The sequence below is a fragment of the Natrix helvetica genome (assembly GCF_964273705.1).
Source record: "Natrix helvetica genome assembly, chromosome: 1".
Lineage (NCBI taxonomy): Eukaryota > Metazoa > Chordata > Lepidosauria > Squamata > Natricidae > Natrix > Natrix helvetica.
This window is the reverse complement of record NC_138548.1, coordinates 316,995,227-317,013,385: the sequence shown is the minus strand read 5'-3', so window position 1 is coordinate 317,013,385 and position 18,159 is coordinate 316,995,227. Positions and strand designations below refer to the sequence as shown.

Below are 18,159 nucleotides of genomic sequence, written 5' to 3'. Positions count from 1 at the left end.
CAAAGTGTCGGCATGCCCCAAAGTGGAGCCTGGTTGGTGGATGAGGCAGTAGGATTAGGCAGCTAAGGAAATGGTCCATCTGGTCATCTGCGGTGATAATGACACAGGCGTAGGTCGGTCCCCAGCCAGCAGGCCCAGTAGCGGTTTATGGTCCATAATTAGTTTGAAATCATGGCTGTATAGGTACTCATGGAACCTTTTAATTCCGGCCACTGCAGCCAAAGCTTCACAGTCCAGCTGGCTGTAGTTCCGCTCAGCAACGGACAAGGTCCTAGAGTAAAAAACTATGGGAGCCTCGATTCCGTTGGGTATGCGGTGGCTGAGGATGGCTCCGATGCCAAACGGGGAAGTGTCGCAGGTCAGCACCAGTGGCAGGGTCTGGCTGTACTGCACCAGGAACGTGTCTGCTGAGAGAAGTCTTTTTACCGTGGCAAATGCGGCAGCCTCGGCTTTGCCCCAGGACCACTTCATGTTCTTCACCAGGAGATGATGTAAGGGCTCAGAAACAGTGGCTTTCTGTCTAAGAAAGACACTGTAGAAATTAAGGAGCCCGAGGAACGCCTGTAGCTCGGTTTGATTGCGAGGTGTAGGGGCGTCCTGAATTGCTTTAACTTTTCTCGTGGTTGGGTGAATCCCAGAGCCATCGATTAGGTACCCTAAGAATTCAACCCTTGGCATGTTAATTTGGCATTTTTCTTTTTTGAGACAGAGGCCTTTGTCTCTAATTCTAGCCAAAACAGTTTGTAAACGTTTGAAAAAGTTGTGCCTCATTTGCAGCTGATACCAAGATGTCGTCAAAATAGGGGACGACTCCTGGAATCCCCTGCAAAAGCCGTTCCATGACGCTTTAGAACAGTCCAAGAGCGATACTAACTCCAAATTGCAGGCGGTGACATTTGAATGCAATGCGTCACAATGGTTTGGGCCTCCGCCGTAGTGCCATATACAGGCAATTGTTGGTATGCCTGCACCATGTCCAATTTAGTGAATACTTTGCCGGGGCCTAAAGAATGTAATAGATGCTGTACAATGGGTACAGGGTAAGCACTTTGTTGTAAAGCTTTATTGATTGTGCATTTGTAGTCCACGCAGATGTGGACAGACCCATCAGATTTGACAGGTGTCACTATAGGGGTCTCCCAACATGCGTGATCAACCGGCTCTAGGATTCCCTGGCCCAAGCTTGTCAATTTCCAGATCAATTTGGGGGCAGCGAGCGAAAGGCACTCTCCTGGGTTTTAGCCTTATGGGGGCTATGTTGGGGTCCAAATTAAAAGAGATTGGAGTCCCCACATACTTACCCAGATCAGTGCTGAAGATGTCCTCAAACTCCTTAAAAATCGCTTCAGCATTCTCGTCTTTCAAGGCATTGATACCAGTCACTTCTAGGCCCAGGGCTTCGAACCAGTCAAGCCCCAGGAGGCTCTGCAGGTCACCGTTGACCACCGTCACTGGAAGCTGGCTGCTGTATTTTTTGAATTGCACCCAGAAGGTGCCCTGGCCCATGATGGGGACTTGGTTCCCCTGGTAATCGCGAAGGCGGATGTCAGGGGTGCATAGATGCTGCTTCTTCAGGCTAAGGTTGGCCCGCTTGAGTGTAGACCATGGCATGATGGTCAGTGATGACCCCGTGTCGATCTCCATCTTGCATGGAGAGCCCTCGATGAGGACTGTGACCTTCAGCTTTTTTGGCCGCCTAGTGCGGACTTGGCCGATAGAGATGTGGTAGTTGACTCTGGTGTCACCCTCTGAGCGCCGTGGTGGCTTCTGCCATGCCCCTTGGTTGGGCTCTTGGTTGGCTGCCAGGTCGTCGTGGGGTGCTCACTTCTGCAAACCTTGGCGATGTGCCCCTTTCACTCACAGCGCTGGCAGGTAGTGTTGCTGAAATGGCAAGCCGATCGGGCATGGTCTCCTCTGCAGCTAGCACAAGGTGGGAATCGTGGTCTGAATTTGCACGGCTACTGCGCATGCGGCAGCTGTCATCTTCTTTGCCTTCTGAGCTGTCGGCCTCTGCAGCCTCGCAATGTACTTATGTGTACTTTCGTGCGTCTTGTGGAGTGCTTTGGCGCTGCAGAGTTTCTGTTGACTTGACGGCCGATTCTGATGCCCTGGCTTCGTCCAAGGCAATTTGTAGAGTAAGGTTAGATTTGCGAGTAACCTCCTCTGTAAATTAATGTCCTACACACCGCATATGATGCGGTCAAGAATAAGCTCGTCAAGGTCTTGGAACTCGTAGTACTCTGCGGCCTTTTGTAGCGCCGCAAAATACCCTTTGATTGATTCGCCTTCCTTCTGATTGCGAATATTAAATTCGTGCTGGCGGACGTGCTTAGATGGCTTGGGAACTTAGTGAGTCCTCAGCATCTGCTGGAGCACAGACCAAGCGACCGATTGTAGCAGCGTTGGTTCTGACAGGTCTTTGGCAGTTTTGAACACTTCCTGTCCACAGTAACCAAGGAACACGTCCTTCTTACGGCCTTCAGAAAGACTCATGAGGTCGTTGGCTTCGAGGAAGCAGTCGAACCTCAGCATATACGAGTTCCAGTGCTCGGTGACTGGAGAGTCACCTACAGAGTCGGTGGGGTGTGCCCCACCTTTTGTGTTGTGAGGGCATTTTGAGTTTGCCGCTCAAAAATGGCTGCTCGAAGCCACGCTGAGCTCCAGGCTGGATTTACTTCACTGGATTGCTATGTTCTTTTTGGTTCGCCTAGTTGCCTTCCAATCCCACCCTCATCGCCAGTGTTAGATCGGGTAATGGAAAGGCACACACAGGCTAACGGTAACAACAGCTCTTTATTAACTCAGTAGCAACTATGTACAATCCAGCGAAGGTTGAGTCTGACAGCAGCCCTTTTATAGGGAGCTGTCAGACCCTTCGACCAATGAGATTAAACCTCTGTTCCCGCCGGAACAGAGGACCTTGGAGGAAACCATTATAGCTGAAGCTAGTATCTAACATTAATATTTCCCTTTTGGGGGCCCTATTCTATTTACAATCCTGCTCTTTCAAACTCACTGAGTATGCTATTACAAAGAATAGCTGGTATTAATGATGACATGATAGCTGCCAGGTTCCCAAAAAATCCCCAAGAAAGACATGCTGTGTTTCTTCTAAGCAGTTTCCCTTATTGTTCTTCACCTACAGACAGAAATCTTGTCGAATTAAAGCAAACTACTTTCAACATTAAAAATATACTCTGAAAACGTCTAGGGAAGAGCTATCTTGATCCTTTTCCTCCCAACCAAACTATCTAAATTTCACTGTCTCTTGCTCCTCCCTCCTAGGATTCCAGGCAAAGTTCCATCACAACAGCAGTCAAAAGCTATCTCTCTGCCCATTGATCTTGAATGCATATTTTAAAAATGGCATTCGGATATCTCTCCTGCATCTCTCTTATTTTAACTCTTCCCACTTGGGGTACCATGTTATATTTCTACTCAGCAATCTTTGCAATGGTCCTTACCTGAGCTCTTTTGTGGTTTGACCTCTTTGAATGACAATGAAAAGCAAAGGCAGGACAATGACATTTGCTGTATGAGTTGGGTAGTGGAAGTTATAGGAATTGCTGGTGCCGTTTGGACTGGACCACGCCCTCCTGTAGGCAGAAAAGATACTGCGGGTCATAATTGCAAAATGCATTATTTTTGAAATGAAAAGTGTGCTCTGGTACCATTGCTATTAATGAAAAAAGAAAGAAAATCCGGAAAAGGAAGTGTTGGATTCCTAAATTTATAGGAATGATTCAAGAAACCTAAATCTTTTGCAGATATGTGGTTTAAGCAGGAAACCAGAAGATTAATCAGAATAGCATTGATCCTGATTATTTATTTTCTGGGGGCATGACATCAAACATTTCCTTCTATTAAACAAAAAAGGTTATGAGATAATTCAGTGCAGTAATGAATGACAAAAGCCAAAGTTCTGTGTTTACTTGTAATTTTAGAATTAATTACACATAGTACCTTTCAGCTCCCTAAACAATTACATCATCACCATAATTTTAGCCATTGTCTATGATGAAGGCTTCTTCCATGTGTTTCCAACCAATACAGTCCCACGTTTTCTTTTGGTAATTAGGCCCACAATACAGAATGAGAGCCAGTTTGGTGCAGTGGTTAAGGCACCAGGCTAGAAATTGGGAGACTACGAGTTCCAGTCCTGCTCTAGTCCTATTTTAGGCATAAAGCCAGCTAGGTGGCCTTGGGCCAGTCAGTTCCTCTCATCTGTAGGAAAAAGGCGACGGTAAATTACTTCTACAAAACCTTGCTAAGAAAACTGCAGGGACTTGTCCAGGTGATCCCTGAGAATTGGACAGACTTGAATGGGAAAAAACAAAACAGAATAGCCTTTCAAAAGCCAAATTAAATGTGTTGCCATAATTAAATGTGTTCCTCCTAAAAATCTGCTAATGGATTATATTCCCCAGAGCCAGATAATGTATGAGTTCCCTTAACAGTCCATTGAGGATTTTAGGCACTACTGTGATGCTAACTTTGCTAAGATAGCAAAATGACTTTTGGAACAATATTTACTCCAAAATAGCTCCCAGTGAATTCAGTGGAGCTTATTTTTAAGTAAGGGAATAAAAGAAAGCTTGCAATCTTAATGTTATACTTACAGTCCCACACTTGGTGTATTTTCCTTCTTTTCTACACTTCTCCCTTCCCCTCCCTTATTTTTGCTACTTTGCTTTTGTATTTTATATTATAAACTAATAAAAACTGTAAACAGAAAAAAATAATAGGCCATTCTTCAAATTGGAAAGGAAGTAAAATGCCAGGTATAAAAAGCGGAATTTTACCTACAAAAATGGAGGGTCAAAATATAAAGCACCCCCACACCCAAAAAGTATCCTCTTACTACAAAAGAATTTTTATTTTACAAATGGTCAGAGTAACATGGCACACCACATTACCAGGGCAATCCTGCAAAATGTGACATAGCATATTTTTTATTTTATTTTATGCAACTTTTCATTTATGAATAATTTTTCACCTCATTGCACCTTTGGCATTCATGATAAGCTCCAGCTTTAATGACAAGGCAGAAGCCCAAAAACGTAAGAAGAAGAGACTGAAGCTACGGATAGAATCAAATAAATGTGTCTTGTTGTGCTGTATGTGGGTCCATGTGTGTTCGTGCGTGATAATCCAGGCTACAGTTGGATAAATCTATTAGACATGAAGAGATTTAGTCTTATTTGACATACCTAACAAAAATAGTTGAGTCAAAACTTCTAGAGAGCATGCATGAAGGTTGAGGAGAGCAGGAGGCTGTGGTGATGGAGGGGAGAGGGAGCCACACATAATTCCCTCATGTTAATCCTCCAAGTATCTTCTTTTTAGGTATTATGACTGTCTGATAGTCATAAACCAGTCCTCTGTGTCTTGCCTTTAACTACTTCTTTAAAGCTATCCGCTACAGGGCATCCAAAGTGAATTGCCTGTCTCTGAATTTATTTTAAAAGTGGGAAAAGAATTATTCTGCTTAGAACTGTAGTGACACCGAGGGAGGTGAGGATTAACCTTCCCCTTCCAGGGCATTCCGAACTGCATTTACGGCATTTGAAAGTGCTGCAAGGAAACGCTCCAAATTATCTTGTCTTTTCTCATTATCTAGGCCCTGGCAAATCCATTACACATTACTAGTGTTTATGTGAAGAATCATTAAAATGTCACCCCTCCTCAGCAGTGAGACAATATAGCTCATTTCCTCTGTGGAGTATTTTGTAACCTCATTTTGCACAATGTGCACCATTGCAAGGCTTTACTATCAATCTGTGTTCCTGCATCACTAGAGTTTAGCTTTCAGAGGAGCATAGCAAAGCTGGGCAGGGCAAGAAGTTTTAAAACTGATGCCAATAACAAGCTGACTGCACCTGCCAGCCAGTTAAGTAATCAGAACTCTTCTGGAAGTTTTGGAGATACCTAAGTACCATTTGTACTATCATTTCCAACTTGATTTGTGTCTCAAGTTCAGTGGTGGGATTCAAATAATGTAACAACCGGTTCTCTGCCCTAATGATTTCTTCCAACAACCAGTTCACCAAACTGCTCAGAAAGTTAACAACCGGTTCTCCCAAAGTGGCTGAGTGCCACCACTGCTCAGGTTTCTAGAAAGGAAACTACTGGACTACAAAAGAAATAGCAGACGATAAATTCCAGGGGTCCAAACGCATAGGGAGTCCATTTCTTCTCTGACCTTTCCTTCTGGGTTCTTTCATAAGCTCCACTGCTTCCTCCCGGGATTTGGGGCTTAGCTGTTGACCAGTTTCCAGGTATCGTTTTGCAAGCTCGTCAGCATTGGGACCTAAGAATGAAAGAACAATCATATATTCCAGTGATAATTCAGATCTACAAACAGAAATCTACACAGAAAAGCATAATCAGCATAATGAAATCTAGTTTGTTGTAATGGTGAATGTTAGATTGGGTAATGAAAGGCACAAAAGGCTAAGAAAACAACAGCTCTTTATTTGGTCAAGTACAGGCATCCACTGAGTGAGAGGTCTGGCAGCTCCCTTTTTAAAGGGGAGCTGGCCAGCGCTTCAGCCAATAAGGTCTCTCTCTGTTTCCGCCTGAAAAGAGAGGACCTGACTGGAAACTACTATTGTCCTTGCAACAACTAACAGTGAATGTTGCTGGCCAAGAAACCAGGAGTTAGTGAATTCTAGGCCTCCCTTAAGCAAGAAAGCTGGCTGACTTTGGGCCAGTCATTCTTTCTCAGCCCAAGATGACAGTTGTTCTGGGGAAAAGAGGAGGTAGGTGCACTATAGACCTTCAATTGTATATGTTTGTGTATATATGAATATGAACGAATGATTCTTGAATCTGTCTTCTCTCCCCCCCCTCCCATGTAAAAAAGGATGTATGGATGTATGTTCAAGCATAACTTTGGAACGCCTCGAGCAATTTTAACCAAACTTGGTACACAGATTACTTACTGTCACATATGTACATGTCCCGCCCTCTCCTGTCAATCAGGCAGGATGTCAGTTGATTGCCCCGTTCACGTTTCGTTGAGGCGGGAAGTTTAGAAGAATTCTATTGGTTGACGCGATGACAGCTCGGGGTATAAAAGAACTGTCAGAGCGCTTGTTTTCACTCTTGTCTATTCTGTTCCAATAAACCTGTTATATGAGCAATGAGCCTCGTCATTACCTCAGGCACCTGAGTTTAAACACCTGGCGATGAGGGTGGGATCTTGAGGCAACAAACCCACTCAAAGATGATATTTTAAGACTGATACGTCCTTAACTGAACTGAAAGCCGTAAACCATGGCAACTACTTCACCATTCGCTGCTTACATGCCTGAGAGGGAATCTTGGGAGTCATTTATTGAGCAGTTTGAATGTTTCCTTTTCGCTAAGGATTTAAAGGATGTTTCAGATGAAAGGCGTAGGGGGTATTTTCTTAATTCCTGCAGGCCTGAGATGTTCGCCACTGCCCGAGCCCAAGTATTTAATGTACCTTGGGATACACTAATAACCAAACTTAAGGGTCACTATGCCCCAAAACCATCCCATTTCACAAGAAGGTACGCATTCAGACAGTGTATTCAAGGCGAAAATGAGACTGTGAGTCAATATGTGGCTGCTTTAAGAAACACCACCATCCATTGTGAATTCCCTGACCTGGAAGACACGTTATTAGGACAGCTAATTTGCGGAGTGAAAGACCCTCGCTTACATCGGTGGTTGCTGGCTCGCTCTGATTTAAATCTAGCCATAGCAATGGACGAAGCCAGAGCGGCGGAGCAGTCCGATAGATCAGTGGCTGAAATAAGAAGATACCAAGCCCTCCACAACCCACCAGTTACCTCTGCTATAGTAAACCAACAAGTAGTGGAGCTGAAGGATGATGCATGGCTGCCAGAAGAAGTGAACCGTTTAAACATAAGCGCAGCCAGGAAGAAAAAACTTAACAGTGAATTATCTCAAGCTGGCTGCCTAAGCTGTGAGGGAAATCACTTGTGCTCAACTTGAAGATTTAAAACAGCTATTTGCCGCTTTTGCGAAAAGATGGGGCACCTAGCCTATGTTTGTAGGGCTACCCAACTGTTTGCTGACACAGTGGCCAGACCATAGACTCGCACAAGCAGCCGACCTACCAATCGAAGGCCGTTCAGAGGGACTGACAATTGCTATGCTGTGGACCCAGAGGACGACGAAGGAGAGGAGACAATCAACACAGCATCGGCGACTACAGGCAAACGTAAGAAGAAATACATAACTGTATACATCGAAGGAGCACCTTGTGAGATGGAAATCAACACGGGATCCTCGAAATCCATCATAGCATGGGACATTCTCAAACAGCTGGTGCCACGGTTTCCAGAAAGACAACTGGAAAAGTGCAAGTGCATCCTAAAAGATTACCAGAACAATCCAATTCCTCTTAAAGGGAACGGAATTTTTTAGTAGAACACGGCCAGTTTAAAGGGAAACTTCCTAGGGTCATAGTAACAAACCCTTTAGCCACTTTATTAGGATTGGACTGGTTTGAAGCTTTAGGCTTAGAAATAACAGGAGTCCATACTGCAAAAGACACAAGCGAATTTGAAGAACTCACCAAAGAGTTCTCAGAGGTATTCAGTGACTCATTAGTCACATTTAAGGGGTCTCCTATATCTTTTAATTTGGATCCTAACATAACCCCAATCAGACTTAAGGCTACAAGAGTTCCTTTTGCTTTACAGACCAAGGTAGACCAGGAACTAGACAAACTATTGCAGCAAGGTATATTGGAGACATGGTGCAAGAGTAGAACCTGGCTGAAGTTTCGGCAGGGCTCAGGCGTTCCGGAAGGACCCATAGTAAACCCGCTTACCTCAAAGACTATGTGTGCTCTAACTGGGCGGAAGAAGTGTCACGTATGTATGTGTCCCACCCTCTCCTGTCAATCAGGCAGGACGTCAGTTGATTGGCCCGTTCGCGTTTCGTTCAGGTGGGAAGTTTAGAAGAATTCTATTGGTTGACGCGATGACAGCTCGGGGTATAAAAGAGCTGTCAGAGTGCTTGTTTTCGCTCTTGTCTATTCTGTTCCAATAAACCTGTTGTATGAGCAATGAGCCTCGTCATTACCTCAGGCGCCTGAGTTCAAACACTTACCCTCTGGAAAAAAATACTGTTGGAGTAAGACACCCCTAACACCACTCGGGGTGTGTGTCTGTGTGTCTCTGTGTCTCTGTGTGTGTGTGTGCTCCAGCATAACTCCGGAATGCCTCTAGCAATATAAACCAAACTTGGTACACAGATGACTTACTCTTTGGAAAAAAAATACTGTGGAGGGTAAGACACCTCTAGCACCCCTCGGTGTGTGTGTGTGTTGGGTTGCAAATATTTTTACTACTGGTTTGGTGCATGCGCAGAAGCCTCCAGGTGGGTGGGCGGGGCCTCCCACTGCTGCTACTACCAGTTCGGCCAAACTCGGCTGAACCAGGAGCAACCCAACACTGCTCTGTGTGTTCCAGCATAACTCTAGAACACCTCGAGCAATTTTAACCAAACTTGGTACGCAGATGACTTACTCTCTGGAAAAAAAATACTGTGGAGGGTAAGACTCCCCTAACACCTCGTGTGTGTGTGTGTGTGTGTGTGTGTGTGTGTGTGTGTGTTTTCCAGGATAACTCTGGAACACCTGGAGCAATTTTAACCAAACCACAGATGACTTACTCTCTGGAAAAAAATAATGTGGGGGTAAGACACCCCTAGCAACCCTCAGTGTGTGGGTCTATCTGTGCCTGTGTGTGTGTGTTCCAGCATAACTCTGGAATCCCTGGGCCACTGAAATGAAAAGGAGTGAATTACATCTAGTGTCGAATTACAGTACTTTTCTCAGTGATAGTATTCTGTTAAGATATAGCCTGTTGTGCCTCAAGTGGCTTCTAATGTACAGCACAATGGAGTTGCCATGGTAACGGCTTCACAGTACTCCACAAGGGCCTCCCACTGGATAAAGGGGATTGGTTCTTAAAAAACAAACAAACAAAAAACAAACTAACTAACTAAACAAACAAACAAACCCCTAGGCCCTCAGCTTCAAGCAAAGAGGGCAAGTTGTTGGGGAAGGTGCTTGCTAATGCAGATAATCACCTCAAAGGCTATTCCCTGTAGAATTTTCCCCAGGCTGTTGGCCAGGGCAATTAGATCTCTACTTCTCACCACAGTGAGCAATGGCTTTTCCTGTCTAATACAGGATTAGGATAAATAAATACCCAGGATAAATAAATACCCTCAGCTAGTATGTGTGTGCGCGCGCGTGTGTGTATGTGTACATCTATATCTATACCTACCTACCTGCCTACCTATCTATATTGTGTGTGTACATGCATATGCATATGTATCTCAATATAATTTCTTGCTTCAAGGACAAATATTGTTGCTATTACTTTCCTTAATAAACCAAGTTCCTAACCCTCATTATTGAGGACTATTGATGAATATGCTACAGAGGGCTTTTCCTGAGGCAACCAAAAATTCTTCTGAAACTATCTCTTATTTTTATTATTTTTTTACCCTGGTGTGTGTGTGTGTATGTCTCTGAGCATGTCACTGTGTGGGTCTGTGTATTTCTGTTTCTGTCTATCTCTCTATAGCTCTATCTATATCTATATCATCTATATCTAAATCTAAATCTAAATCTAAATCATCTAAATCTAAATCTAAATCTAAATCTAAATCTAAATCTAAATCTAAATCTAAATCTAAATCTATCTATCTATCTATCTATCTATCTATCTATCTATCTATCTATCATCTATCTATCTATCTATCTATCTATCTATCTATCTATATATCAGTGGTGGGTTTCAATTTTTTTTGGAACCTACTCTGTGGGTGTGGCCTCCTTTGTGGGAGTGGCTTGCCGGCCATGTGACCTGGTGGGAGTGGCTTGGCAGTCATGTGACCAGGTGGGCATGGCTAACTTGGAAAATGTGGTGAAACTCACTTAACGACGCTCTTGCTTAGCAACCAAAATTTTGGGCTCAATTGTGGTCATAAGTTCTCTTTCTTTTTCTTTCTTTCTTTCATCTCTCTCTCCCACTTTCTTTCTTTTTTTCTTTTTCTTTCTCTCTCTCTGGCTCTTTGTCTCTCTCTCCCTCCCTCCCTCTCTGTCTCCCTCTGTCATTTTCTCTGGGTGTCTATCTATCTGTCTCTCTCTCTGTATCTCTGTCTCTCTCTCCTCCCTCCCCCATCTCTGTCACTCTGTGTGTGTGTGTGTCTGTCTGTCTCTCACTCACTCTGTGTGTGTGTCTGTCTCTGTCTCTCCCTCTGTCTCTCCCCTCCCTTCCTCTCTCTCTGTCACTCTGTGTGTGTATGTGGGTGTGTCTGTCTCTCACTCATTCACTTAATCACTCACTCTGTGTGTGTCTCTCTGTCTGTCTGTCTATCTTTCTCTCCCTCCCTCCCCGTCTCTGTCTCTCTCTGTGTGTGTGTGTGTGTGTGTGTGTGTGTGTCTGTCAGTCTCTCTCTGATTCCCTCCCTCACTCCCTCTCTCTGTTCCTCTCTCTGTCTGTCTGTCTGTCTGTCTCACTCACACACACACACTGTGGTCACCTTGTTGAGTGTTCCAATCACATTTGAAACACTCAACAACTGGCCTGCATTTATGGTATTTTGCAGCATTCTGCAGTCATAGGACCAAAATATATGCTTTTAACCATATATTTTGGTCCTATGACTGCAGAATGCTGCAAAATACCATAAATGCAGGCCAGTTGTTGAGTGTTTCAAATGTGATTGGAACACTCAACAAGGTGACCACAGTGTGTGTGTGTGTGTGAGTGAGACAGACAGACAGAGAGAGGAACAGAGAGAGGGAGTGAGGGAGGGAATCAGGGAGAGACTGACAGAGTCTGACAGAATCAGAGAGGTACTTTTAACTACCTGGCAGCGGCATTTTTCCTTGGGGGGCTCCTCAGAACATCCCAAGACTTCGGAAGGAAGCTTACAGCCCGGAGCAGGAGCAAAGCCCCTTTTCCAACTGGCCTTTCCTCGCTTGGAGGGCTTCGGAGGGAAGCTTCTGCAGAAGCCCGGGCGAGTGACAAGTTCCCACCGTTACGAAGTCTCGGAGGCTGTAATTTTCTGAGCTGTGCGTGCGTGCCTGTTTTCCACGTCGTGGAGCAGCAGCGAGGTTCTGCGTGGCCGGCAATGACTCCGGATGCCATCCGGGAAGACGAGGAACGCGAGGGGGGACCGTTGATGGCCTCCGGAATCATCGCTCGCAGCGCAGAGCCTCACTGCTGCTCCATGCCTTGGAAAACAGGCGCGCGCGCACAGCTCAGAAAATTACAGCCTCTGAGACTTTGTAACGGCGGGAACTTGTTGTCACTCGCCCGGGCTTCTGCAGAAGCTTCCCTCCGAAGCCTTCCGAGGGAGGAAGGGCCAGTTGGGAAAGGGGCTTTGCTCCTGCTGTAATTGCGCCTATGTTTTCCACGGAGTGGGGCCACGGCCAGAAGACAAGGAACATGAGGTAGCACAGCGGTGGCGACCGGGAGTCAGCCCGATGCAAAAAACGCCAAGGGGTGGGGCAGGAAATTACTTCCGGGTTCATTGACCAACCGGATCACGTGATCCGGTGCGATCCGGCAGAAATCCACCACTGATTTATATATATAAATATATCAGCCTGTCTGTCTGTCTATCCTGTGGTATCACCTGCACAACAGACAAGGGGTAGAGCTTCCATTGGGAGATTCATTTTGTCATTCTGATGAAACTATCAATTTTTGCAAGGAATCCCACAGCTGGGCATGATAATTACAAGATATGATATAATCATATTTGATTTCAATAAGATTACTGAACTTGCAAAACCTATTCAGAGTAAAGCCAATGTTTCTTACATCATTCTGAGTTGGTGCCAGAGTAAAAGACATAGCTGCCAAATTAACCTTGCATTTACCTTCATGCAACAGTGTTGTTACTATTTGCTATGCTGTTGTCATTATTAACTCTTCTCTCCACTCTTAGAATTATTTTTTATCCTAATCCCAAAATGTTGCACAGGGCTCCTGAAAAAAATTTCCAGTCCACATTCCAGTATGATCTGAACTAGCTCTTTCAACATGAATCCTCTGTGTGTGTGTGTCTATTAGTATTAGTATAGTCTTTATTGTCATTGTACAAAATAAATACAATGAAATTGGTTTTAGCCTCACTGGTGGAAAATTATAGCAGAATCAAAAAAAGAAAGAAAAAGAAAAAACTAGTCATACGTTTCCACGTGTGCATGGAGTGATTGTGGTTGTATTTAACAGTCTGACAACCCAAGGATAGAAATTATTTTTAAACCTATTTGTTTGGCTGGCTGTACTTTGATGTCTTCTGCCTGATGGTAGAAGTGCAAAGAGACACTGTATGTATGTATAATTCATGTTTTAACAGCACTCCTTGTCATTAGTAACAGCTCTTATTTCCCCTCTAACTGCATGGAACTATTGACACTTGATGCATTGTGTTTAGTCCTCCCACATATACCAAAGCCGATGAACCTTTTGGATGAATAGGTTCAAGTTCTCCAGATAGAATTCCATCGGTTATGGCAGACAAACAAACTCTTAACTAAGGGCTCTCACCAGCAACGGAATCAATCATTATCTTCATCTTTAACTTCAGAAGTTCTGTCAGGAGATGTATGGACCGTTTTTGGAATTTCACGAGCATCGGCTGACTTTCAAGTGAAACCATGCAATTAGCTCTCCTCGCTGAGGGTGTAGGACCCACCTTTTGAATTCTTGGTGTAGTAGCCTGGGGCAGATCAGACTCGTCATAGGGGAGGAATTTGACAATTGGACAATATAAACCAGTGAAAGATTTTCTTGGTGCTATCTCTATGAGCTCGTCCCAGGTAAACTCAAATATGTTCCTGACACCTCGTGGCACATGGAAGCCCATTTTCTGCCATGTGATAAGCATGTGTACCATGTCAGCCAAAAGCTTTGGGGCCTTGGCTTTCATTTGCTCAAAATCAAGATTTTTATATTCATCTGTCTTTTGCTCATCTTTTTGCTCATCTTTTGGCTCAGCTTTTTGTTCACCTTTTGCTTCAGCCTTCTGTTCACTTTTCGGTTCAGATTTCGGTTCACTCTTAAGATCGTTCTTATGGTCAGATTTATGTTCATCCTTTAGATCAACCTTTGGACTACTTTTTGTGTCAGACTTTTGGTCATTCATATCACCAGTTCATTCATTTCATCACTGATGTAACAACATCTAAATAAGGAGAACAAGGTATAAGAAATATTTCTGTGCCGTCACCTTTAGAAATAGCATATCATTTCATAAGTGAATGACGTGCTATTCTGTCTCTTTTAAAATGTGTTCATTCTTTAATATCCTATCTTCAGTATAAAGAATTCAACAGAGTATAAAGAAAATTCCCCAAATGGTCTTCCTTCCATACTGGTCATATCCAGATTACTTCGCATCAAACCAGAGTGTTCCACATCTTCAAAATATACCATATTGGGAACTACATGGAATTCAGTACTTGCTCAGAGAATCAGCATTAGCCAAACTACAATAAGGAGGTTTTAAAGAGGTAAGGATTAGAGTAGAAAAGATTTTTAAGATATAAAGGAGTGAGTCAATAAAGTTTAACTAAAAGAAACCTGAGTATAAGAGGAATTTAGGAAAAGAATAATGCCATAACTAAGGGATGTGTGTTCTGGACAGATGCAAATATCCCACAGTGTAGGCAAAAACACCCATCTAAACTAACATAGGTTCAGACCAAGATTGATTGTAATCTGTGGTACAGAGTAAAGACAAGACCTTTTCATATACAGTTCATTGTTCTGTCCCCAGCATAATATAATAATATTAATTCAGTCAAAACAATCAGCAACGCTGTGGTGGTTTCTAACAAATGCTGACTTTTACACTCTTGCACTCTTGGTTACCAGATCTGGATGGCAAAAATCCAGATGACCATGAGGTGGCAGTAGAGAGTTACCATGGCTCAGCAGCTCTTTGCTACTAATGGGCATTACCCAGGCTTGTAGAAACATCTTAGACAAAACTGATTGTAGTAATGTCTGGAGTCTGACTCTTGGGCAAGGAGCTTGAATGTAATGGTTAATGGTTGTAATGGTTAAGAAAGGAAGTCTCTCCAAGAAATAAAATGCAGTTTTAGAAAGGCCTTAGCTCTGCGTGCCAAAAGCAGCCCTTTTTCTTTTAATTGCCTTTGTGTTCATAGTAAGAAGTACCAAGAAAGTCCACGTTTAAGTATGACAGATAAATTGCCATTGATTTAATTAAGAAATAAAAACTGAAGAATTTTCTTAATTAGAAAGTATATTTTCAACTGGAACTAATAACCTGTCAGTCTAAGCTTTATGTCAGTTGGGTTTCTACTGCAGACTAGAGTTGATCACCTCAGGAGTGAAATGGCTAAATAAATCCAGCCTCCCACCCAGAAATTTCTGCTCTGTGGTTAGGGCTCATTTTGTCTAGCATTTCTAAATACCCTACATGTGACCATCTGTTCTCTAGACCAGGGGTCCCCAACCCCTGGTCTGTGGATCGGCACCAATCCACAGCATGCTAACAACCGCTCGCACAAACAAGCGAAGCCCCCTCTGCAGGATACAGGCAGCACACAAAACCACTCCCCCTCCGGTCTGCGGAAAAACCTCTCCCCAGAGAACTAATCCCTGGGCACTGCTGTAGTAGAAGACCAGCTCTGAGGACCTAAGCCAATCATTTTTTCCATGTCATGGGACCTGATGTGAAAATAAAGAATAGTGTATGATCATGTGTGTGCACAGCTCACTGGACCAAACTCATACAGCAAATAGTGGCAAGCGTGTGCATGCACAGGCAATAGAAGTAGAAACAGTTCATTCATGGTGCTCAAAGACACTTTAGGATAACTATCTATAAACTGAGCACAACTCACTTTAAATGTCTTGAATCACATTCCAAAGCAATTGCTTGGATACCCCTTTACAATGCTGTGGAGAGGATACACAATGCTAGAAAGAAACTTTAGATGAATTAGTTCCAAGATCACATCTGCTAAAAGGACGAAATGAGGGAACTTTAAATGTTTCAGTCATCGGTATGGACTAACATAGAACTAAGAATCACAGTGACTCGGTGACTTAAAGATGTAGATGACCTTTGTTCCAGGAGTTTGAGTGGTGGAGTGAGTACCCATCACTTGCCTCAGTTTCTGCCCACCTAGCAGTTCAAAATCATCATACATGCAAGTAGATTAATAGGTACCACTTCAGTGGAAATGCGGCAGTGTTTTTGCAGACAGTGGGACCCTACTGGTGCAGGATCTACCCAGATACGATGCCCCAGTGGCGACATTGGTGGTGGGAGAAGCCCTAGATAATGCCCCTGTGGTGCACTCTGGGATAGCGTGCAAACACAAACTAAACACTTCGGCAGCCAAATAACTACAGTACTTTGTATTAACACTCTAGTCTCCCGGCTAATTGTAACATTGCCATATGCTAAATAAATAATCACTGATTATTTGATACCAATAAGGAACATAACAGAATAACCAGCAGAACAATGGGATCATCTGTTCTTTTCAGCTTCATAACAAGAGCAGGGATAGTTGCATTTTCAACTGTGTGCTTTTAGAAGATTAAGCAAGAGGAGAACATTCACACACACAAGGGTCATAGTCAATGAAAACAAACCTAAGGAAAATCTCCAGGATTTCACATTAAATCTGAAATTTCAGTGAAGGAGACTTTGAATTATTTACCTGTTCTATGAGAATGATGTTTGAAATAATCACAACATTAGGTGGGTGATATGGCAGCATCTTGCATTCCATATGCCAGTATTCATTCTTATGTCATAGTAGCAGAGAACCTTATCATTCTAGTGTGAGGGGAGAAAATATTCATTGGAAAGTTGCAGGTAACAGGCCTAGGAGTGAGCTTGCCGGCCTCCCTGAACCAAAATTTTAAACTAATATAACTGCAAAATGTACCAGACTGATATTTTCAAATGTGCTGACTTGTGCAAAGTCTGTACTTGATGTGGATATATTTAGAATAGGAAGTATGAGATGGTGAGAAATGAGGAACTGAAAGTAACAGGTGTCTAAGAACTTCAAATGTACATAGGGGTATGTGGAGACCGTCTGGGACATCAAGTAAATGAGGAGGTGAAAGGGCAGGGGGTAGGAAATCTCAGATGGGCACATTGAAGTACAGTAAATGGAGGAGGGCTCTGCAAAAAGAGGAACTCACTCTGGTAATATTCCATGGGAACAGAAGGTATGTGAAAAAAGGTGTAAAAATGAAGGCTTGTGATTATGTCAACGCCATTTATGGTAGCTGCTCCTCACTGGACATAGCTGCTATTGTTTTTATTTGCCCTTGGGTTTTTAAAACCTTCCCTGTCTGCCTTGGCAGCAAATTGTACCCGTTTTATTTTGGCCTTGGCCTTGTTCCTCCCCTTTTTGAATTTTATTTGGCCTCGGCCTTTCTGGAGTTACACTTTACATATTAATTTTATGTGTCTATATTGCGAATTGTATATGTGTTTGGTCTTGCTGCTGTGGTAACCACTGCAACTTTGTTGGGGTTTTTAGACACTGTATGTACGTGTTTGCATTGATATAGTGAAGTGTTTCTTGAATCCCTTATTGTATGAGCTGGCTGGGTCCTTATTCACCCTGCCTTTTCTTCCTTGGTGGTCATGTGTATGTGTGGGTTTTGTGCTTGTCACGTTAATACTGTTGAGTGTGTTTCTTTCTATGGCTCCTGTGATGAGATTTCTGAACATGTGCCTCTGGATTATTTTGCTTCAACTTTTGTCGTGATGAAGGCTATGCCTCAATGTACTTGGAGCATGCCTCCGTCAGAGTCCTTTTTGCCTTTTTCTCATTATCTATCATCTCTCTGTTGACTCCCTTACTTAATTGGAGAAAACTTAACATTGCTGTTAGGAGTGAGTTTTCCATTCCTTCTTTTCCCTGAATTACTATTTTTCATCCTGGGTGCTTTTCCTTCAGCACTATGATTAAATTTACCTGACCCTGTTTTTCCTTTCATGTCGCCCCTTTTTCAGGTAGATAAGGGTCAGCTTGTTTGCTGGAAGGGAGCGGAGTTTTACTTCTTGTGCCTGCTACCTTTCCCATTGATAAGGGTCGGCTCTCTTGCCCAGGTGGCACGTCTTTTC

The 18,159-nt window shown here is 43.4% G+C and overlaps 1 protein-coding gene across 1 annotated transcript in view; it reads right to left on the bottom strand.

The window, feature by feature from the left end:
• The window catches only part of LOC309399587 (uncharacterized protein C3orf20), a gene marked incomplete at its 5' end in the record, with an annotated part of 97,638 nt that extends 83,460 nt beyond the window's left edge, over positions 1–14,178 (bottom strand). The window contains 3 exons of the mRNA XM_081967553.1: positions 3,465–3,596; positions 6,203–6,310; positions 13,581–14,178. Of these exons, the coding sequence (XP_081823679.1) occupies positions 3,465–3,596; positions 6,203–6,310; positions 13,581–14,178 (838 nt within the window). The remainder of the gene's footprint in view (positions 1–3,464; positions 3,597–6,202; positions 6,311–13,580) is intronic.
• Positions 14,179–18,159: the final 3,981 nt, after the last annotated feature.